The sequence below is a fragment of the Podarcis tiliguerta genome (genome assembly GCF_965153285.1).
Source record: "Podarcis tiliguerta genome assembly, chromosome: 14".
NCBI classification, from domain to species: domain Eukaryota; kingdom Metazoa; phylum Chordata; class Lepidosauria; order Squamata; family Lacertidae; genus Podarcis; species Podarcis tiliguerta.
Window position 1 is genome coordinate 43,909,846 of NC_139547.1, and position 22,683 is coordinate 43,932,528.

The window sequence follows — 22,683 nt, forward strand, 5'->3', positions numbered from 1 at the left end:
GCTGCAACGTGGGACTGCATTGTTGAGCTAAAATCTAAAGACTTTCTTGGTAGACAGATTTTGCTGCTCCCTTCTTCAGTAGACTTCTAGCTTTTCCCAATAACTGCAGTTGATCATTACTGCTAGACTGTAAGGCTATCGGAATGACAGAAACATTGCTTGCAAACAATATGGACTTATTTATTTTGACAGGCTTCTGGTTGTTCCAAAGATGGCTATGAAATATGGGCCCCTATGAAAGAGTCCTGTCTTTTCTCTCCCGTGATCATCTACACTTTGAGCTTCTATTATCGCAAGATTGCAAAATTGGGACTACTGAAAGGCTTGTTTGCCTTCTCTAATTTTCTTCACAGAATATTGATTTATTTTATAAGTTTATATATATGTTGTTATAACATTATTAGCCACATGTTGCCTGTTATTGCTTAAGTTCATCCAGAATAGTGACAGGAAACCTCTAGCCAATGGGCTTCATAGAGCTCACCAAGCCTTCCCCAGTGGCCCAACTTTCTGGTGGTGGCTGTGTCATAATGAAATCCAGAATCAAGCAGGCACAACCCATGATTAATTCCTCTGTAGTGTTGGGTAGAGAGGTATAAATTTTCTGCTCAGTCCAGAGCTGCTATGGAATGAAAATTTCCTCCTCCTTGCTCATCACATGAGAGAGGGAGGTAAATAAGGTGAAGGTAAAAAAAAGATAATTAATACCCTACTTCACAGCTGATCTGCATGGATCAGCTGGGGGGGTTGGTATGTCCATGTGCAAGCACCCACTTTGGCCACTCTCAGCACTGACAGGTGCCCCCCACCCAAGGGTGGGCCATGGTTGAAAGATGCCTGTGGACTGAAAAAGGTTCCCTACCCCAGCTTTAAGGGCAAGATGACAGAAATATACACCCTATATCTGGCTGACTTTGCCCCCCCCCCCCTTTTAGGGTTGATTCCTACCTAGGAATTGGAAAAGCCACTTCCATTAAATCTTTGTAATTAGAGGCATTCGCTATTTCATCACTCACCACAGACACCCTGCTTTCCCTAGCTGACAGATTTAAAAATCCTGTTCCGTTTATAGAAATGTGTTTTTTTGGTGGGGAGGAGGATATTCTGTGTATTTCCTCACATAGGATCTCTGTGAGGATCAAGTTCCTCCAGCCTGGCCAATTATCAAATGTAAGGCAATATAACATAAATAATTTTCTTTTGCCATGAAAATCTTAAAACTCAGTTTTCCCCACTGCGTGCAGTATCACAATGAACTCTGTCATTTGGACCTCTGCTCTTCAGTGCTGAATTAGCTACCTGGAAACTGGCATCTAGCTGTTCCACACTACAAGAACTGAAGAAGAGGTACAGAAGAGAAAAGGAAGGAGACAGTACTAGATTCTTTGCCCAAAGGCTACTGGGAAAACTGGCTGTTTTGCCCACCTATTCCTCCTCCCCAGTATCATAAACCCCTCCCTGTCCCTTGAGAGACTCTGTTTCTGTCCCGACAGCACGAATGTAAAGGAGTGGTTGGAAGTCTTGAGGGGAGCAATATTCCTATGTCAAGGTGTGTCCCTGATTCTCAGATATAGTGAAGTCCATAGTTCAACAGAATCTACATTAAAATGTCTGGAAGAGGAGAGATCAAGCTCTAAGACTCCTTTAGCCATCTGTATCTCTGCCGATTATTCCAAGAGGAGCACATTTTGTGCCAAATGAAGCCGTATTTTCCGCAGTTTATACTTACAACAATGTGTGATAAGCAGTGCTGAAGCCTATCCATGGGGAAACTAACCAGTGGTCATCAGGTGGGACCACTTGAGTCTTGGTTACCTACCAGTTTGTCAGTTTACGCTACATGCTTAGATTTGTCCTGGTTTCTTTTTCTGCAAGTGAACCGAACTGCTCTGCAAGATGATTCAGCAGTTAATAACTGCAGCTGAGGTGCTGTTTTGCTCCTTGGCCATTTGCCCGAAAACTGCTGGTCTGCAGACAGCAGGAGGGGGAGTTAAGATTGCTCCTTGCTAAAGGCCGTCTGCCACAGTTTGTACCTTCGCAAGCAGTCTGTGAGGGTCGTGGTTCCTGACACGTGGCTCTCCCCATTCACCACACTGCCATCGCTGCCTGGGCTCAGAGGCCAAAACGGGGTAGAAGAACCTGGCAAGTCCAAACTGATGTCCCAGAATGGGTCTATCGTCGTGGAAACACCACTAGGGAGGAACAGGAGAGACTGCAATCAAATGGATAAACTAAGCAATAGTTTGGCCACAAATGATACATATAGGAATGGTTGGCACATCCATTTTTTAAGCAGTAAAGGACTTTGAATGATTCACATGACAAAAGTGAATGAGCACACATATGATAAAAAATATTAACAATCCTGTAAGTTAATGGATTCTGAAAAATTGTTCCGTCTTAAAAGTATGTATCATTTGATACTGACATACAAAAAATGTGTTCACAAGACAATTAAACCAAGTAAACATTAGGAGGAAAGCTCATTTTATGGCGACTCTAATCTCAAAATGAATGTGTGGAACAGCCCTTACTTCAAGGCTTTGTTTACTTGGGGGGGGGGGTAGGGAGAGGTAGTACCTCACCTCTAGAGGGTGCTCAGACTACAGAAAGCACCTCCATCAAAACAGCTTCTTTTATTGTCAACTTTCTTTAAATGGACCTTTAAGAACCTATTAAAGGGCATAGAATTTTGAGGAATTTACAGCAATAGCCACCCCGTGAGATATACTGGAATACGATCACTTAGAACAAGTAGTCCATGGGGTTTAGTGGTACAGAATTCTGGCAGTTCCACTCTGGACCCAGGGCGGTAGGGGGTGAGGAAGAAGAGATCTACTTTCTTTAAACCAGGGGAGTGTGAAGCACACATTCTTTCATAAAAGAGCGTTGGCTATGTCATTTTGTGTATTCCATGCTCATCATTTCAACGTCAAGTGAGTTATTCTGTATTTTAAAATGAAATTAATTAACTCCATCGTACTTACTGGCAGACTTGACAAGTGACATCGGACTGTAGTCCACCTGTGAAAATTTGGTCTATGATGCAGTTACAGTGGTTGGGGTTGTTGGCTTTCTTCCCATTATCGTCACCTGAACAAAATAAAATAAAATGGAACAGACTTTGAAACAAATCCCTGCGTAATGTATATAGGCAGGTTTGCATAAAGGGCTCCACATACCAGCAATAGCACGTATAGAAAGTTCTTAGCCTCTCTGCTATTACAGAAAGCCAAGGTTAAAGGAAATGGGTGCATGAAGAATATGGAAAGAAAGGGGAAAAAAACCCCCCACCAAGTGTGAAAGTTACCTCTATATTATTGTTCCTGTTGCACTGAGTTCAATCAATGCAGAGTGGAGAGTCAGTTAATCCAAAATGTACTCTGACAGAGCCCATAGTAGTGTGGGAGGATAATCTATTATTATTAACCAGAAGAATGGCTTGACTTGGCCTAATTCAAGCACTGATTTCAGAATAGCCCGCACTGCCGAGGTGGTTAGTGAAAATGACTACTTAACCCCACTTAAGAGGACCAGTGAGCAACAAATGTACTTCTAGAAACAACAAGCATTTCCTGGCAAAATGGTTATTTCCACTTAAGAAAACCACACATGCAATCATATATGCACTACCTAAGTGAAATTGCCAAAGTACAGTTAAGCAAGAAAAGAAGGCATCAGCAGCTTTAAACATAGTATAAATTCTGTAGAATAATTTGGTTACCCTACCGTGTTCAATAAGCTAAAGGCAAGTTCTAAGGCTAAGTTTCTTATTTCATGTTCTAGCCAAGTGGAATTCTCTCAACCACAGATAAGAGCAAAGTATCATCTAATCACTGTTAAAGCCAGGAGGGGTAAGGGATATGTTTAAACTGACTTAAACTGCAAGTAAGCCTAGTCAGGTGCAATGCTTGACCAAGAGATGAACTTTGTTAACAATCCTAGATCATCAGGGAACCCATCTAGCCATAACTATTACCTGTGACACAGCATCTACAAACTGGCATTAAGGTAGGTGGGGGAAATCTGCTTTATTGGAGGGAAGAAAAAAGAAAATCCCACGACCCACTTCCAATCTCTTATATAGTTTGAAAAAGCAAATCTCCTCTGGCTGCACGTGGGTTGCAATATATTAAACCAGAAATAACCAGTTGAAAGCACTAAGCAGGTAAACAGGTTTTAAAAAACAGACTTAGCTTCAAATTCTATCAGAGTAACCCACTGCCACCGAAGTCAACCACAGTGAATACTCCATTAGGCAACATTAAAAATGCATCTACTAAGGCATAATAGCAGGATGACAAAATCAAGTTTTGTAAGAAGGTATTTTTGCATTGTGCTGATTTGGGATGGATAGAGTTAAACTCTCTGCTTGAAAATGGGCTATATTTTGCTTTTAACCTTTTAAAAAAAGTATTGTTACCTGCTCCCATATCATTGGAACTGGGGAAGCTAGAAATCCCACTGATTTGTAAGAAGGGCCAAGACCAGCTTGGAATACATTATTTTTAGTGGTGAATTACTAAATTTGCACAGCATTTAACAAGTGAACTATTTTACTATGGAACAACTGTCAATCAAAAGGGATTTAACTTTCAGCCAGAAGACACAGTCCGCTGAATTCTTATTAACACACAATAGGTTCTCTGTTCATTTTTAAAAAGAAGTCATGCAAAGTTGCATTGCTGACTCAGTTGTGGAGTGGGATAGAAAGAAAAAAGCTGCACAGTATCACCTTGTTGCTTTGATTTCTCTTGTTTTGTAATGATTTTATATAATTTTAAAATTTAATTATTGCTTCTATTAATTATCTAAGAGGATCACTTTGATTCTGCTTCAGTGCAAAGAAACAAGATTTAATCCTTGCATCTGAAAAGCATTTCCTTCTCTTTAGGATTTCTGGTCCTCAGACAGAAACCAACAAATGGCCTCTTCACATTTTCACTGTCCATCAGGCAACATCCCTGCTGGATATGCTTAATAGACAGCCATTTCTGCCCACAGGAGGATAAGATTGCTCCCTTTTCAATTACCCAAGTCAATTAGGTTCAGCGAGGAGGGGGTCTCAAAAGACTATTTTGTAAGCTTGTTCACAGCAACACAGAAAGGTATTACCCACTCACTGGGCTTCCCATGGCATCTGGCAAGAAATGGGGGGGGGGGGATGAAATTACCACCTACTTGCACCTGTCAATATGTAAAGCAGCAGCAACAGCAAAAAGGTGTATTATTCAACTGAAAGAAAATTATCACTTAAAGGAAAATGCTGCTCCATATGCCCCAATACAGGTGTCAGCAACCTTTTTCAGCCGTGGGCCGGTCCACCGTCCCTCAGACCATGAGGTGGGCCGGACTATATTTTAGAAAAAATAATAATGAACGAATTCCTATGCCCCACAAATAAGCCAGAGATGCATTTTAAATAAAAGGACACATTCTACTCAAGTAAAAACACGCTGATTCCTGGACCATCCGCGGGCCGAATTGAGAAGGCGATTGGGCCGCATCCGGCCCACGGGCCTTAGGTTGCCTACCCCTGCCCTAATATATCTGCAAAGGTAAAAACTGAAGAGGTTCAACTATGTGAGGTAGACCGCTTTTAAAAGCTCTATGTGTCCCACATGATGTGGCCAGATGGATCCAACTGAAAACTGTATTATTACATCTGTAATTAAAGTGTAAAAAGGGAAATGCTTCTCATATACTAGATGGAGAAGGAAACCTGGTTAGTGCTGAAATTGCTCTTGTTTGAGAAGAGGCCATAATGGGGAAAACTGCCAGGAAAAAGCCTTACCTTTGCAGTGTCGATGTAGCACATCTAACGCAGCAATGAGGAACTCGTGTGCATCCTGTTGCTCGTACCCTGCTAAATGCCGTGCATGCGTCCATACCAGGTGCAATAACCTATATGGAATGTGAGGAGATCGGTGCCCAGAGTAGAACTGCTCGGAAAAAGAATATAACAAATGGTCAAATATTTTTCGTTGGGATGGTTTGAAGGCAATAATAAAGCATTGCTTAGTGGTATGAGAATGTGCCTAGCCTCTGTCCAAGCCTTTCTGCAGCTGAAAAGGTAAGTTCAGAAGCTTTCACTTCCATCTTTGATTAACTATTGTATTCAATGGTAAGCGAGTTCAGAATTTCAACCTCTGTGTCTGTATCCAACCCACCATCCCAAGCAATTTACCACCATATCAGAAATGTTTTAGGTTACCTAAACCATTTTTGATATAGTATCTTGGAATATTTTATCCCTGTAACAGATACAATCTTGGGTTTCTTTATTATTACATGGATATGCAATGTCAAGTCAGAGCTAGTCTTTACTCTGCATTTTTTTATCTGGTACAGAATAAAAAACTCTGCATTTTTTTATCTGGTACTTTCAGTCCAGTTCATCAGCTGGTCTTGTTCTCAGCAGCCAACATGATTCAGGGTGTGCTAGGCTGTGGTTGCAGAGCAGAGCAAAAAATAAATGAAATACTCTACTATGGGCCAGGAATACTTGAGTTTGTGCTGTAATGTTGAACAGGCCTGTGCAATCCACACAGACAAGATCTGGAAGATTGAGCAGACAAGACCAATAGTGGGTCTAATGGTCAAGAAGGTCTTAAACCTTCCGCTGATCTTAAACATCTGCTGTCTTGCGGGGTATCTTTGGGAGAAGAAAAGGCTAAGGAGTAAGCCCTACACAAACCAAGAGTAGAGTCCCTATGACAGTTGGGTGGTGCTGTGGATGCCTCCTTCTGGCAACTCCTGCAGCCAAGGCCCTCCACACACAGCCCTGGCTTTGCCCACTGGGGAAGTCACGTCACTGCTGCTAACACAGCAGTTTGACTTCACCCCCGGAGGTACACTCCATTATCTTTTGAGACAGATGGATGCCAACAACAGTGTGACTCTAAGGGCAAGGTTGAAGGAAGTACCCAATCAAATAAGCAATGAAGAGTTCTGCAAGAGAGTTCTATCTTCATGGGAAAAGGCAGCTGGCAAGGCATTTCTCTCCCCCCCCCCAAACTGCAGACATCACTCCAATGGGTGGGTGATATCTGCCAATGGTTTGGGGGTGTGGGGTTCAAATCTATGTTGACTGTGCGCACCAATGCCCCATGACAGAATGCTGTGCACAGCCAATGCAGGAGCATCAAACCACCCCCATCTCAATCATCAGCTGATGAGTTGGGGTTAAACCCTGCTCAGTTTGGTTGTACAGGTCAGTTTTTTGATCAGGAAGGGTCTTGCACAGTAACACTGCTAAAATGGAACAAAACTCCTTCATTTTTAGCAGGGGTTTCAATGCAAACATCTACAAAGATGATGAAAGGGCTTGCACTGAATCCCCTGGTAAAATGAAGTTGTTGTATTTTTTAAAAAACAACCACAACAAGAACAACAACTCTGCTTTAGATGTGCCATGCTGCCTTCGGGCTTTCAAAGTGTCAAATCACCTGGCATCACATCAGCTGACTGACATGTGGGGCAATCCTACCACCTATCAAATTTAGCCTGCAGGGCCAATCCTGATAAGGGTCTGGCCCATGCAGTCAAAAAGGTTCCTCATCCATTTTACAGCCTTCAAGCCATAAAATTAATACAACTGCAACTGACACACAGCATGCACACCTTTCTACATTATTCAAGTTTTCTTGTGGTGAATGTGGTTCTGTTCATTACTGGGACTGTAAATTATGTTCTTATTGTTGTGCCTGGGATCTTTGGATAAAGGGTAGCATATAAACTGAATTACTACTACTACTACTACTACTACTAATAGCAGGCAGTAGACATCTTGCTCAGCCATCTTTAGAGAGGGATAGATGGGGAAGTAACAGCTTGTTGTATATAATCTTATATGCAATTCAATTAAGAAGTTTGTTTTCTTGCACAGCTACCCGTATTTTTGGCATGAAACTACACTGCAGCAATGCAACAATGCACAAGCACTTTTTTTTCATAAGAGGATCAATAGGCAACTCTGAGATGCCAACGAGAATGTCACCAAGGGACTAGAGCCCGGGTGTGGTAACTGAAATCTGCTGACACTGCTGCTGTGACAACATAATTCAGGGAACTGCAGCAATAAAATTTGTCACTTCTTACAATTAGCCTTGGCACTATCCGGTCACTCTACCCAGTAGCACTTTCCATAATTACTTCACTGCAGCTACCCTTTTTATATTATTTAGTGCTTCATTAGGATGAAAAGGAATCTTAAGAAGCAGCCCGCGCTAACCACTGGCTATTACCATGCAGAGGATGAAAATGTACCTAACCTGTATCTGAGCACAAGCCACCCTGTAGGTGCAGAAATAGTGCCTCTACATTCCTTTAGCCCCCCCCCCCCCCGGACTTCAGCTTGGATGTGGTTCTTCATATACAATATTTTCAATGAATAACAGTAAGCAGACAAAGAGGCAAAAATAGATTCTACTCTTTGATGTGGAAAAGCAGTTCAATACTAGAAAAGAGAGTCAAATGAAAGGTGAAAAGAGAGCGTGGATGGGTGCCAAAGAACTGCTAACACACACACATACAGTACACCAAGATTTTTATCCCAAGGTAATCAAACAATAACCTGGTTAAGCTTGTGTGTAGCAAGAGCCCAACACTGTCTAACCATATAAACTACAGAGTACAGCCTGCCCAGCAGGATTAAGACCTTGGAAGATCCTATCCTCCAATCTTAGGCTTAATTTCTCAAAGCTTCCTTTTAGGAATCACTGTTTGCATCTATCATCTTTATCCAGTCTCCATTTTCAGAATAGCAGCTGCCTAAAGAGGACATTTATCTCTCTTGTGTGTTGCTTGTCAGTGTGGCTGTATTTACTGCAGTGGAGGGCTGTGGAAATGCCCTGCTTTTAGGAGAGTGGGTTTCACCTTCTCACCTTGGTCATGGTTAAGGGATATACCTGACTAAGGAACATGGTGAAGCAGGGAGCCTGATCAACCTTAACTGTGGTTAACACCAGTGCCAATTAATTATTTTAATTACAGGTAAGAATGTCCTACAATCTTGCCCGGTACCCCCAAAGTTTCTTGGCATAACCACACGAATATGGATGGAAAATAAGCCGAAAAGTCTTCCACACTGCCATCAAATCCTTGTATTTATTCTTGTTCCTCATACATCTTTATTTCAGAGATGAACTGTCAAAAAAGAACATTTCGAACTAACTAAAGCTCCCTTGGGAACAAGCCACTAAATTAATTTATTTGGTGACAAGAGGCTGCAGGAAAAGGGCACTACATGATTCCTGTTTCATTTGACTTGATGAACAAATTCTACATTTTTATTATTTGTTTAGGCTGCCCTATGTTACAGATAGCCTTCTTTAAAAGTTTCTGAAGGAGGCCTTGTTCGGTCACAGAAACCCATGCATGTACCTACACACTGAAGCCACAAAGAGCAGCCACGGTTAAGCAGTATGTCTGAATATGAAAGACATGGTTAAGGATGGGCTGCAATCTGAGGTGCAAAAAGTCCATTTCTAATTGTACACCAAGATGTCCTATGAAAAGAAACATCACATTTCCAGAGCATTCTTGTATTAGAAGACTAAATCACCCACCATCTACATACATGCACACTCATAAAAATATTCATATTTCTCTCCTATGGCAAGAAGCTAATGAAACAATACTTAATGTTCTAAGTATTCATTGCAATGTAAACCCTATTCAGTTTTTATGCAATTCTAACCATATTAACATTCTACCACAATAGACAGACAACAGAACAGAACAGCTCCATTTGGCATTCACTCCCTTGATTGTCACCTGGCAGCAGCCATTCTATCAGGCTGCAGGCACAGCAAGAGATGAGAAGGTGGTTTACTTCATAGGCTCTGCTGAGACCAGCTATATTTGGCAATTCAGCTCCCTGAAACGCTTTCATTCCATCTCATCATTTGTAAGAACCACTCTTTAAGAACTATTGCCTTGCCTAAGATTTCTTTTTTCCTTTTCCCTCCTCATCCCCTTTTCTTTTTATGTCATGTCTTTTAGATTGCCAGCCTGCAGGCAAGGACTATCCTGCTTTTGTTAATTGTGTGTAAGCTGCTCTGGAAGTCTTTTCAGCTGAAGAGAGAAGTAGAAATGTTTTAAATAAATAATGGTAAAATATGGCTTAGCATGATTTCTGAACTGACAAACTCTGCTTTGTGATCAGCTAGTAAAAATTACAAATCATGTTTTCAAATGCGTTTTTGAATTAAGATTTGTGCTATTTGTTTTCCACGTGGGTGCTATTTCTTTTCTTCCTTTTTGCATCTTATCTTACTCTGTGCACTTGTATTATCTTTCAATAAAATCTTTCAATAAAATATACATTTTAAAAAGAATTACGATTTGTGCTAACCAGTTTGTTAAATGAGTGGACAAACTATAGCAATGGCCACTGATGCACAGCCTCAAGAGGTTTCCGCACCATAGAGAAGGGGGTGAACTTATAAAGCTAAGTGTGGAGGGGAGAAAAATGAAGCTCTAAACCTCAGTTTGCCTATTATACATTACAAAGCTTAAACCACGGTTTAGGTTCTCAGCTATAACTAAAGCAGCCCACAGTTTGTCTTAGAACCTAATCTGAACCCAAAATTTTAAAAGTAATGTTGTCGTGTGTTACAAATGTGTGAATGTACAAGTTATAAGCGGAAAGGATGACTCACCTCCTGAAAAAGTGTAGACATTTCACAGACCAGACATGAGCTGGGGCTTTGCATTTCACATTTGTGTCTGTCGGAGAGGAAGAAATCTCGCAGTAGTGGAGTGTGGGTAAGTGCTTGGACAATACAGTTCATAAAACATGTGTTCCCAAGATTGATTAGCCCTCTTAGACCTATTAAAACAAGCAAAAAGGGGAGATTTTGTTAATTGTTCTGGTTTACAAAATTGCAGTTTGCTTAAGTTAATTGATTTTTAAAATCGCCACATTCAACACACAGCTGCAAATCATGATTTTTTAAGAATCAAGGCTGATGATGTATCCAGTGATACGGTCCATTCCACAAGGGAGAGCTCGTTTCCTCCTCTTTGAAAGTGACTTTTAACGTTCTTATAATCAAGTCTTTGAGATACAGCAAGCAAGACAATTATATAAAACAAAACATTTCACAAAATGTGTATGCCTCATGTATCACGGCTACACGCACAGTTATGCACATCAAAATACTTTCAAATATTATAAAGTCTGAAAAGCATTATTGCAGCTATATCTTGCACTGGGCTAATTAATCTAGAAACAGCCTCTCCTGCTAAAAATGGGCTGATAAAAAGCAGGTACACGTTTGCTTTGCCCCTCACTGTTGTGCAAAAGAGCGGATGCTACCCATTGTGAACAATAATGCTAAGTGAAGATCTGGTCCCTCAACAAATAGCTGGAGACAGTCTACGAAGAGGCAGAAAGGCTACATGGTTCTACAGCAGGCTTATTGCTGTGCTCCCATCCTTAACCCCCACTAGCACCAGCACTATGAACTTGATGCAGAACAAATTGCATCTTATATTGTAGTCATGGGTTTGTTTGCTTTTTGAAATTTTGTCAGTGCTCTGCTTCCTGGCTCAAGAACCCTGTCCCCTTTCTTTCTTACACTTACACACACACCAGGAAGCAGTTGTGCCCCCTCCCACCATTAACACCCAAAAAAACCCCAAAACAGTAAAACTACAAACTGCTTGAATTGCTAGAAGAATATGTATCAGTTTCCTGCCGTGAGAGGATCACCGAAAACATTCAGTGGCTGCAGGCATAAGGCTATATTATGTTATTGAACTGCGTCCGTAGGTATCCACTGGCTTATTGTGGAGTAGGTGATGTGGGCAGTGGATTACACCCAATAGTATCTTGGAACTGCAGTCATATCTTGTAAATCCAGCCATGCTTATAGAAATGGAGATCACCAAGTGGATGTCAAATCCTGGCATAAACATATCAAACATATATTCACTTGTTCTGCTTTTTTAAAAGGATTCTGAGAACCAAACACTGGAATAAGAATTGCTAAATATTAGTGACGTTGAAAAGGACCGTGGCAATATTCAGTTGTGAACAGTTGTGGTTGAGAAATGGAACTTGCTATCTTCTCTAGTGTGGAAGTGCATTCCTTTACCTGGCAGTTGGGTTAAGAGGCAGGGTATCAAAGAGAGATAAATTCAAATCCAGAACTTTGCCCTCCGACTGCCTCTGTCCTGTGATACCCAGAAAGTTTCAAGAAAGGGAAGCGGGTACCCATATAACGAAGGGAATGGTGTGTTTGGATTTCATCTCTATCTACAACTCGCTCTTTAAGAAGGAAGGAAGGAAGAAAAAACGAACAACAATTTCTCTGTCATACAACTTTATGTATTATTTTATCTGTGTCAATTCTATTTATTTTGAACTATTGATCAAAGTACTGCAAGAACTCTGGCTAATGCCTCCACGTTGAATTGACAATCATTGCTTACGTAATGCAACAGCTCTGGTGAGCTTAGTTTTTGCTTCTAGAGTGGAGATTATGATGCTGCAGGTTCACAAATGTCTACCAGCCCACGAGGATACAATGTGATAGCACTGCTGAGATTGTTCAAAATACTAAAGGCTCTTGCAATACACAATAATGTGTTTGAAGAGCCCTTTAGCTTTCTTCACAAGGAGGGTGTGTAGCTTTGTTGCTAGGTTACTGCAGACTGAAGACAGCAAATCACTGTGCTGGATTGTATACAGAGCATCAGTCGAAGGATGCTCAAATCTTCCGCAAATCATTGCCATTCGCAGAATATTGCCCTCCTCTCCAACCTAACTGACGAGACACTAGTTCATCCCCAAAGACCAGCCATCACCTCTCTCTCTCTCCCCCTCTTTCCCGGTACTAGTATAACCTCTTGTACAACGGTTTATTCTTCACTGTGGTTTATGGTACATACATTGCAAATGCAGGTATATTTTAGTTCATGTGTGTTGTGTGCCTTTGAAACAAGGAAGGTCCGAGGTATAGTATATAGCAAAGAAAAATCTCTGCACGCATGCACAAACAAGTAAATTTATGAAGGGTGTGAAGAAGAGAACTGTCTAGTACAACAAGTTTTATCTAATAAAAAGAGCTGGGGGAAGGCAATATTGCAGAATTCTATTTCTGTAACAAATCCAAATTCTTCAACCAGAAAATAAACAAGCCAATAAAAAAATATTTATCCAAATCTGGCGCATTTGCAGGAGTAGTAAAAAGGACATACAAACCAAATGATTGATGCAAAATGAGAAAGTCAGTGTAAACCCTATCCACATTCTCCCAGCCTTTGCTAGAGGTAGCTAGGCCTTTGTGCGTATGTGGTATGTGGCAACAGCACAACAATCCAGGCTCCTATGACCCACCTACAAAGACAGTGAGGCTTCAGAGCCTGTGCTTTTCCCTCTCTGCCATACTGTATTAGAATGGCTTAATCACTTCCTGTTTTTATAGCATCTTCTGCCCTAATCTTGTTCTTCCAAAGGAGAAAAGGGCAAATTAGAAACAGCAGCTTCAAGAAACAGGAAGTGATGGCATGATGTGCAAGAGGACTGTAGGTTAAAAGTCAAATAAGGCCAACCTTGGGGTGAGAGAGAGAAAAAGCATGTTTTATGCGTGTCTGAAAGCCCATGAAATCATCATATTTTCGGTACTCAGGAAACAGCACACATTTACATGTTTTCTCCATAAGCGCTTAAAAATAAGACAAGACTAAAGTTGAGTTTCAAGAAACCACAAGCCCACTTTCATTTATCACCACCAAGATTTCTAAATCTCCCTTGACAAGTCATTTCCCATGATTACACAAACAAACACAGTACTGTACAGAAGAATATTGGAGCAAAGGCTTAATATAAAATGTATTTCTTACGTATTTTGAAGTGTTGTAAAGTGTTCTTAAGTAAAGCTTGTACAGATAGTTTTTGGCACATATTTATTGAACATTGTTTTATTATACATGATGGTGGCTACATCTGCTTTAGTACTGGTTGATCTCCTTGGTATCATTTCATTAAAATGTACACGTTTAGTTTGCCCCACATCTAATGTAAGTTCATAATATTCATTATTTTTTTAAATTCTCACAATAACTTTGTGAGGGAAGGCACAAAAGGCGGCAACACTTTTGTCCCCGCCCCAACAAGCGACTGCCAATGTGCAGGTCCTTTCGGACCCAGAAGAAAGCGGAACAGGGACATTAACAGGGCGGGGCAGGCTTATTTGCGCCCTGCCGATGCTCACGGGGCTAGGAACGGAACCCCTGCACAAAATGTTCGCCGCCTGTGTTATTATTCAGTTACAGCATAATAAGTTAACCCTAAGAAATACAGATGTGCCCAAGATGCCACACGATGAATCCATGGCTTAGCTGCTGTTTCAGTGAAGGCCACCTAGATCTAGGCTCTGCTGCTGTCCACTGAAATGCATTGCTTCAAACATGCTGTGATAGAAGGTCCACAGTTACAATCTGATCGCCGTGGCAACGGTTGACCTGCTTTCAGAAGTTCTTCTGGTGTTCATTTTTGTTTGTTTGTTTGTTGGATGGCAGGGAGGAACCTAGGGTTCTGATGGAGGTTCTTGTGGTCACATGGCAGTCCGATAGACTGGTCACAATGTAGCCTGTAACACACACAAAAACAGTAGAAGCTTTAGACACCATCTTATCTCATCAGTTCATATTTAAAGAAGAATCTAGAATTAAAGGTTGTATCCAACTAAGCTGTTCTAAGTAAACCCACTGAAAGTAATGGAACTAAGTTGACAATTTCCATTCATTTCAATGAGTCTGTTCAGAGCATGACTAATGTTGGATACTACCCTAAATCTTGAACTTACTTGGGGACGAGTTCAAACCTGGATTACAATAGGGAATCAGTAAGTGGAGGAGGTACAGCACACACTTTGAAACCTCATCTGAGAAGAAAACATATATTCAGTTAAGTTTAATATTACACAGCAGAACAACTGACTTCTTAAAATGACTACCATCCTTACCTTGGGGATGAAATACAGTCAACATTCATGCTGGCAGCCAGTAGCGGGAATGGCAGAAACTCTCCCTACATAGAACTCCTGAAGCAGAAAGGAAGGAAGCCAAAGCAAAACTTGGTGATTAAACAAAATGCAAGTGTGTGTTGGTGCAGCACCGGTCTGTGCAATATACTTACGCCATTAAACTAACCACACTGTGCACCTATCACAGTAACCGTCAGAGGATTTTAAAGATGATGTTTGATGTCCCCTGCAGCCTGAGTAGACAAAACCATCTAAATATGCTTGCTGTACACCACCCATGAGAGTGCCATAACTGGAAACTGTAATTCCAGATGCAAGTTATGAAGAAGTCCATCTTTGTTTGCTGCCGTTGCTCTCAGTCACAGGTATCTGTAGTGATGCTAAGAGGGCTGGAAACATTCTGTGCAGGTAGTGGAAGGCACTGAGTGGGTTATGATCAGGGCTTAAACCATTTCTATGGGCTGGATTCAACTGAATAGCTGTGCTAAATGGGAGCCAGAAAAACCAGTTATGCCGGCACAACCGGGGCTTCCTCCCGAATTGGCTGGTGGGAATCAGAACTCCCCCCCCCCCACCAGAACAGTGTACAGGGGGAAGAGAGGGGAGATAATTCTGTCTGGCAAGCAGAAATACTTGCATTGGAAAAACAATTTACCGTATTTTTTGCTCTATAAGACTCACTTTTTCCCTCCTAAAAAGTAAGGGGAATTGTGTGTGCGTCTTATGGAACGAATGCAGGCTGTGAAGCTATCTCAGAAGCCAGAACAGCAAGAGGGATTGCTGCTTTCACTGCGCAGCGATCCCTCTTGCTGTTCTGGCTTCTGGGATTCAGAATATTTTTTTTCTTGTTTTCCTCCTCCAAAAACTAGGTGCGTCTTGTGGTCTGGTGCGTCTTATAGAGCAAAAAATACAGTAAATAGTGTGATGCTGAATTCCACCCAATTAGTTCACAAACTAATACATTTCTATGTCCCTAGGTTGTCCCCCAAGTATGCAAAAAGAGGAAGCCATCAATGTTAGAAAACACTTTTTCACAATACATAATCCTGGGAAGAGTATTCAATGCACCTTAAAACTGAAAGACTTCTGTTCTCAGATTTCAAAGCTAGTTCAGGAAAATCAGGTTTCAAAATCTGGGCTATAGCTGACTATAATAAAGTCACATAAGTGCCTGCTCATTCACCTTTGCTACCTTATTTTAGCTGGCAATAGATCACTTAACACACTGAAGACAGGTACATGTTTTATGGCAGTCTGGTTCAAGTCCAATCATCACCACCACTTGTAGTCCATCCAATATGATTCCACAGCAGAGTAATGACTGCTTACCATTTCCATTTCTTTATACACTATCAGGGCTGGTCTCCAACAAAATGCTTGCTGGTGCCTGTGTGCATCTCTGCAGTTGTAAATTAATTACCATGTATCTGTAAATGTTTTGATTTATGGAGTTATTCATGCAATAATCTGGAAGAGCATCATTTTTAGTCACCTGAATACATCATTCACTTGTTGGCAAGATGCAATTCTGTGCTTCTGTAAAGGATTCAAAAGTTTCAGCCATACACCAAATCAGACCACTGGTCTATCCAAGTCATTACTATCTACTCTGACTCACGGTGACTCACGGCAGTGGACTTTCCAAGTTCTGCCAGCTGGGGACTGGACCTAGGACCTTTTGTATACAATGGAGATACTCCAGCCCTTGAATTATGGCTACCTCTACAAATTCATTATTTGTTTAGTTTCACACAGGACCATCAGTCCAGAGACTTAAAAAGCTCAAGCTATTTCCTCCAGGGAATGCAAGGTGTATTTAGTGATGTACTAAAGGCTGTAATTATAGGTCTGTTTACCTTATTAACAGCACCTTTTTGCTCCACTTTTGCAAGTATGCCCAGTTTCATAAATTTCCCATAGTTGAGATAAGCAGGGCAGTAAGTACAAAACATGACATCTCCCTGGCACAGTCCTGAGTACAAAATAGCAAGGGGAGGGGAACGCGTCCATGGGTTTTAATTGAAATAAATTGAACAAAAAATGGGTATGCTGTTTTATAAAAATTCCTCATGCATATAATGCTATTTCTCAACAATCATTTTTTTGTTTATAAAGATTTGGGTCCACAAATTCACTTGTCATGCTGGTGAGCTCACACTGTGCTTTACAGCACCGTCAAAGATCATTATGCCAAAGACAAAACTTTGCCCTCGGGGTCATGGCAACCTGAATTTTGGCTGGATACCAAGGTCAGCCAAACTTTGTGCATCCCGGGTAAACAGTTTAGACTTTAAAATGTTCCCGAAAAACTACAGTCCATGTTAGAATAGTAATTAGCACATAAGTTTCTCATGGGTTTATACAATTTAGGACTGTATTATGGACAATAAGACCTATTGTAAAAAATAATTTCACAGCTGACTTTGGTGCATAAGGCCCTGACAAAATATAACATTACATTACTAATTCCCTTTGTGTTCAATCAATTTTATTCTTTCTCCTCTGCATTATTCTGTTTAAATAACACTCAGAATTGGCATGACATCCAAACATATAGACATTACATGGCAACATGAATCAGAGGAGAGCAAGAACAGCTATATTCAGACTGGTAGGTATAAAGCATTTTGGACAGCTCCTTGTTCACTGATATCCACAATCACACAAGAAATCCACCAATGCATTGCCTCCGTATTTCTCTTTTGTGGGCAGACATTTTCACCTTCTTCTTCCTTGGTTACAGTACAGACCTGATGTTTAACCATGGTTAAGTCATCATGAACAACTGGAAGTGAGCTGTGGGGGTCACAGGTTTTTCTTAATCACTACAACCACCACTAGGGACGCAGGTGGCGCTGTGGGTTAAACCACAGAGCCTAGGACTTGCCGATCAGAAGGTCGGTGGTTCGAATCCCCACGACGGGGTGAGCTCCCGTTGCTCGGTCCCTACTCCTGCCAACCTAGCAGTTCGAAAGCACATCAAAGTGCTAGTAGATAAACAGGCACCACTTCAGCGGGAAGGTAAACGACGTTTCCGTGCACTGCTCTGGTTCGCCAGAAGCAGCTTAGTCATGCTGGCCACATGACCCGGAAGCTGTACGCCGGCTCCCTCGGCCAATAAAGTGAGATGACTGCTGCAACCACAGAGTCGGTCACAGCTGGACCTAATGGTCAGGGGTCCCTTTACCTTTACGTTTTACAACCACCACTGGCCTTAATCAACCTTTACCAATAAGGTACACAATTGAATGAAGTAATGAACAACTCTACTATTCTTCGCAACAATGCAACAAGGCTAAAAAGATGGTCACACTTTGGCTGATAAAATATTAAAGGTCCTAAAATCTGTAGAAAGTGGCTTGGAGATACAGCAGGCATTAAGTTCCCTTATTCCAGCCCATACAAAGCCTTCTGCTAGAAACAGTGGAGACAGTTAAAGTTTGCAGCCCTCAGCAGCATTGTAAATCAATACTAGAGGAGCTCTGCAGTGACCTTGCATCTAACTGTGCGCCTTCATTTAAAATCAATCCCAAGGCAGTTTAACAGCACTGGACTAAAGGCACAGCAGGGTGAGCCTGCAAAAGCAGTCAGCTAGACAACACGGTTTCATAACGTTGCTTAGGCTGTTCGCAACAAAAAAATGTGTAAAAGAATAAGCTTCTTCACCTTCCTCAGTAAATCTGAGAAATAAAAAGTATACCCCAAGTATTTAAGGCTCCATTCCATGCCTCCGTGCTTCAGAAGCATTCCTGATGGCCACCAAGGGCACAGGATTTGCATTTTTTGTCTCGGATAGCCAGGAGATGAGGATGCAGCATGCAATTCAAGAGACAGGACCCAGGATTCCTTGCAGTGCTGCCATTCCAGAACCATGCTGGCCTTTGCAAATCAAAGGTGCCCCCAAAATCCATGTAATATTGCAAGGAAGCCTGTAAGCACACTGGTTAGAGATGATTCAGTTTGAAACTGGGATCTTCAGCGTACAAATTGTGTGCTATGCCACTAAGCTACAGCCAGTGTTAGAAATCCCCCAGGTGCCAATGCGTTTTGCGACTGTCACAGTTCCACAGTTTGCGACCATATGGTGATCTCTGGATGCCAGATTGGCAACTGACATCTCCCTCTGCCTGCTCCCTCCAGCTTTCTTAAGCACGTAAACAGAACTGCTTATTTATTGCATTTATAGTGCACCTTTTTCTCCAAGAAGTACATGGTTCACCCCCTTCCTCAGTTACATCCCTACAACGACCCTGTGAGGTAGATTAGGAGGCTGTGACTGGCCCAAGGTCACTCAGGGGCATCATGACTAAGTGGGGATTTGAACCCTGATCCCCCAGGTCCAAGTCCGACATTCTAACCACTACACCACACTGGCTTCCTAGAATACTTCTGCTATGGGGCAGCTCTATAAATTAAGCAGGTAAATAAGTAAGTGGAAAGCAAAATGTCACTTAGAGAAGGATGTGAAATAATTTCCAGGAGGCTTGAATTTGTTTTATTCGGGATTGTTTTATTTGATGTTTTCATTTGTTCTAAGCTGCTTTTGAATTCTTTTCTTTAAAATATAAAGCGGTATAGAAATGAAATTAATAATAATAAAAAATCTCATTGCAAAAAATGAGGCATTCCATTGTGGCAACCATAACCTAGGTTTAAAGTACAATTTGGTGCTTTGCTTTTTTATTGACGATTTTCTAACACTGGGACTGAGAGGGTTGATACTGGTTTTAAAAACCTCTGCAAAGATGAGTGGGGAGTCTGCAAGCTTTGACAGAGGGAACCGTTTTGGTAGAAACACAAACAAATAATGACTTGCCCCTGGAAAAAAAATCAGGTTAAAATATTAAATGTGCAATAATAGTTGAGGAATATGTTGTGCTTCTATTATTACACTGAAACTAGAGCAAAGAGAGCAGAGAGAGATTCGTGGCTAGTTCCTTTATCCTGATAGTGTGCAATTGGCAGTAGCAAGGTTAGGAATAATGGCAGGGTCAATGCAGAGGTAATTAGGGTAATCCAGTCCTTTCTCTGACAACAAGCAGCAACAAGGCACTTATTTAGGGAGGGAATACTTAGGTGATTATTAAGAACTTCAAGTGGCACTGAAAACACTGATCACTGTAAAGTGCTTCACAAAGAACCCACAAGATGCTCAAGGAAATCTGAGCACAGGAGTCACTCTTCAAGGCAAAGGGTTAGTTCAGAATCACAACTGAAGTGCTAGAACATTTTGTTACCAAGAAAGCTAGATGGAGACAAACCCTTCCACAACAGGGCCAGAAGTAACCACCCCGAAAGCCAAAAAGGCATGTCAAAAGATACAAAGGTCTGAAAAAGTGCCTGTTGCTAGAAATCGGGCACTTCCAAGCCAGTCTTGAGTTGGCAGGTGGCCTCACCTACAAGGATACGTACATGTGCAAATAAGACGTAAGTGGCTGCAGACAGATGAACACAACTATGACACAAAATGAGCAAGATCTACGCCAAAATATACTGGAACTGGGAGAAAGGGTTAACTAGAAGGCGGAGTCAACACAATGACTTTCCCCCCTCTTTGGCGCTGGGAAGAACTTTACTTCAGGATGAGAACAGAAATTGCGTGGCGGCGCAGCGACAGCCCCCATTAACTAAAGTGGTACCTCAGGTTAAGAACAGTTTCAGGTTAAGAACAGACCTCCAGAACGAATTAAGTTCTTAACCCGAGGTACCACTGTACCTGCTAATGGGGACTGGGAAACATATTGCCTTGAGTCCCCAGTTATAGGAAAAGAATGAGGAGCCTGTGTTACTCAAGGTAAGAGAGAGATAAGAGAGAGCCAGTTGGCCTTCTGGATGTCTAGCTTTATTTTATTTAATCCATTTCTATACTGCTTTATATTTAAATAATAATCTCAAAGTGGTTTACAATCCAGTTTAAAACATAAAATAGAACTTTACGAATTATCAAAATAAAGTATTGCACATTAAGATTAAATACAAAATACACATTTAAAGCAGTATGATTAGCAGGAAAACTTAGAAATGTCACAGACAAAAATCAAAGACAAAAATACAGTGAAACTACACAAAACAGCATTATTAGCAACAAAATAACTCAAATAAGAACTGCACCCATGCTTCCTTCACCTCCGTAACCTCTCCCAAATACATCCTTAGCAATTTCCCACATACAAACCTCATTCTCAAGCGTTCCTGCCAACCATACAGATAACACAGCTAATCCCCAGCCAACCATTTGTTGCAAAGCGTATGTCTGGTCGACAAAAATCCCTAGCAGCATTAAACATAATTTACAACTATCTCTTTCACCCACCTCCATTTAGGGCTATATCATACAAACAGCAACTTAATCACTCCCTCCCAGACATGGCCTCACTCTATACCTCAGCTACCACAGTCAAGTGAGGCCAATATGCATTGGAAAGTGTGGTGCAAAGTTGGGGAGAGGAAAGGGTCCCCACTACCCTTAACAACAATGGGAATGGGGGTGGGCTGCAGGAAAATCCCAAATCCTCCTCCTCCTCAACTCCAGAAAGAGCGTGTTCTTCTATGCTGCCATCTGAACAGGACTGATGAGCTAGTTCCTAATTATTGCTGCGTTCAGACTATGTACTAGCTTGCTTCTTTTACTGACAGGTCTATCTGATACTTCCATGGAACCATTTTGCTTGTTTCCACAATGCTACCTATATGCTCCAACCTGCTAGTATAGAGAATATTACATGATTCAAAATTCTTCCTGGTACAGAGCTCTTCTTTTTCTCTGAAGCTGCCTGGGTGTGGTGGCTGCTTTCTGTTTTTTCGCCTATTGTCACTTATTTGTATAAACACGTTGCTTTTCCTTCCACGGGGCCAGAATGGTTTGTCTTGTCTTCTCATATTGAATGAGGTTACAAGGAGTGACTGTTTCAGACGGCAACTTAATGTATCATCCAAAACATCTATGGTTTACAACACCATATTATTCTGTTTTATAAAATACATCGATCTAAACTGGAAAAGGAGGTAGGGAATTCATCTATGAAATTCATATCCAGAGAAAAGCATATTTGAAGTAGAACCTGGAGCCATCCACTGTCAGACCTGACCCTTGGTTTCTCAAGTTGGGTAGCTTAATCAGCTGTGCAGGTTATGAGCAGGTGTCCACACATTAAGCAGTCCTGTTGCAGTAGCAAACAAAAGAATTTCCCCATCTGTTCAGGGCTGAACAAGACTAAGATGAACTTGCTGAACTATGCAAACCTGGAAAGCAACCTAAAACTAAATCCTAAACCACCAAACCTGGATTATGCTGCACTATATACTCTAACCCAGGCATGGGGAATCTTTGGCCCTCCTGATGTCGCTGGACTGCAACACCCATCACCCCTGACCATGGCCATGCTTGCTGGGGCTGATGGAAGTTGTGGTTCAGGACATATGGAGGGCCAAATATTCCCCACACCTGCTCTAACCTCAAACACGTAAAGCACAAGAAGCAGATAAAGAAGCTTCCGTAGAAATCCCTTCTGTACCATACTGCCAAAAATCACTAGGTTATCAAAATGCCCAGCACAGTGCAGATAGTCCTATGTGTGTGCCTACGTAGAGCAAGCCTACAAGTAGTATGTAAATGGTTTATCCTCTTCTTTAACATCCTGGCCCCCAGCAGCTTCTTTACTCCATGCTGGAGCAACTCACGAGC

At 41.5% G+C, this 22,683-nt stretch overlaps 1 protein-coding gene across 3 annotated transcripts in view; it reads right to left on the reverse strand.

Moving 5' to 3' along the window:
• USP22 (ubiquitin specific peptidase 22) overlaps positions 1-22,683 on the reverse strand; it is a 101,363-nt gene that overhangs the window by 16,020 nt on the left and 62,660 nt on the right. For all 3 annotated transcript variants that reach the window (XM_083413581.1, XM_083413582.1, XM_083413583.1), the window contains 4 exons: positions 10,665-10,834; positions 5,795-5,942; positions 2,988-3,093; positions 2,034-2,192 (listed from right to left, as the gene is read on the reverse strand). In XM_083413581.1, the coding sequence (XP_083269707.1) occupies positions 2,034-2,192; positions 2,988-3,093; positions 5,795-5,942; positions 10,665-10,834 (583 nt within the window). The remainder of the gene's footprint in view (positions 1-2,033; positions 2,193-2,987; positions 3,094-5,794; positions 5,943-10,664; positions 10,835-22,683) is intronic.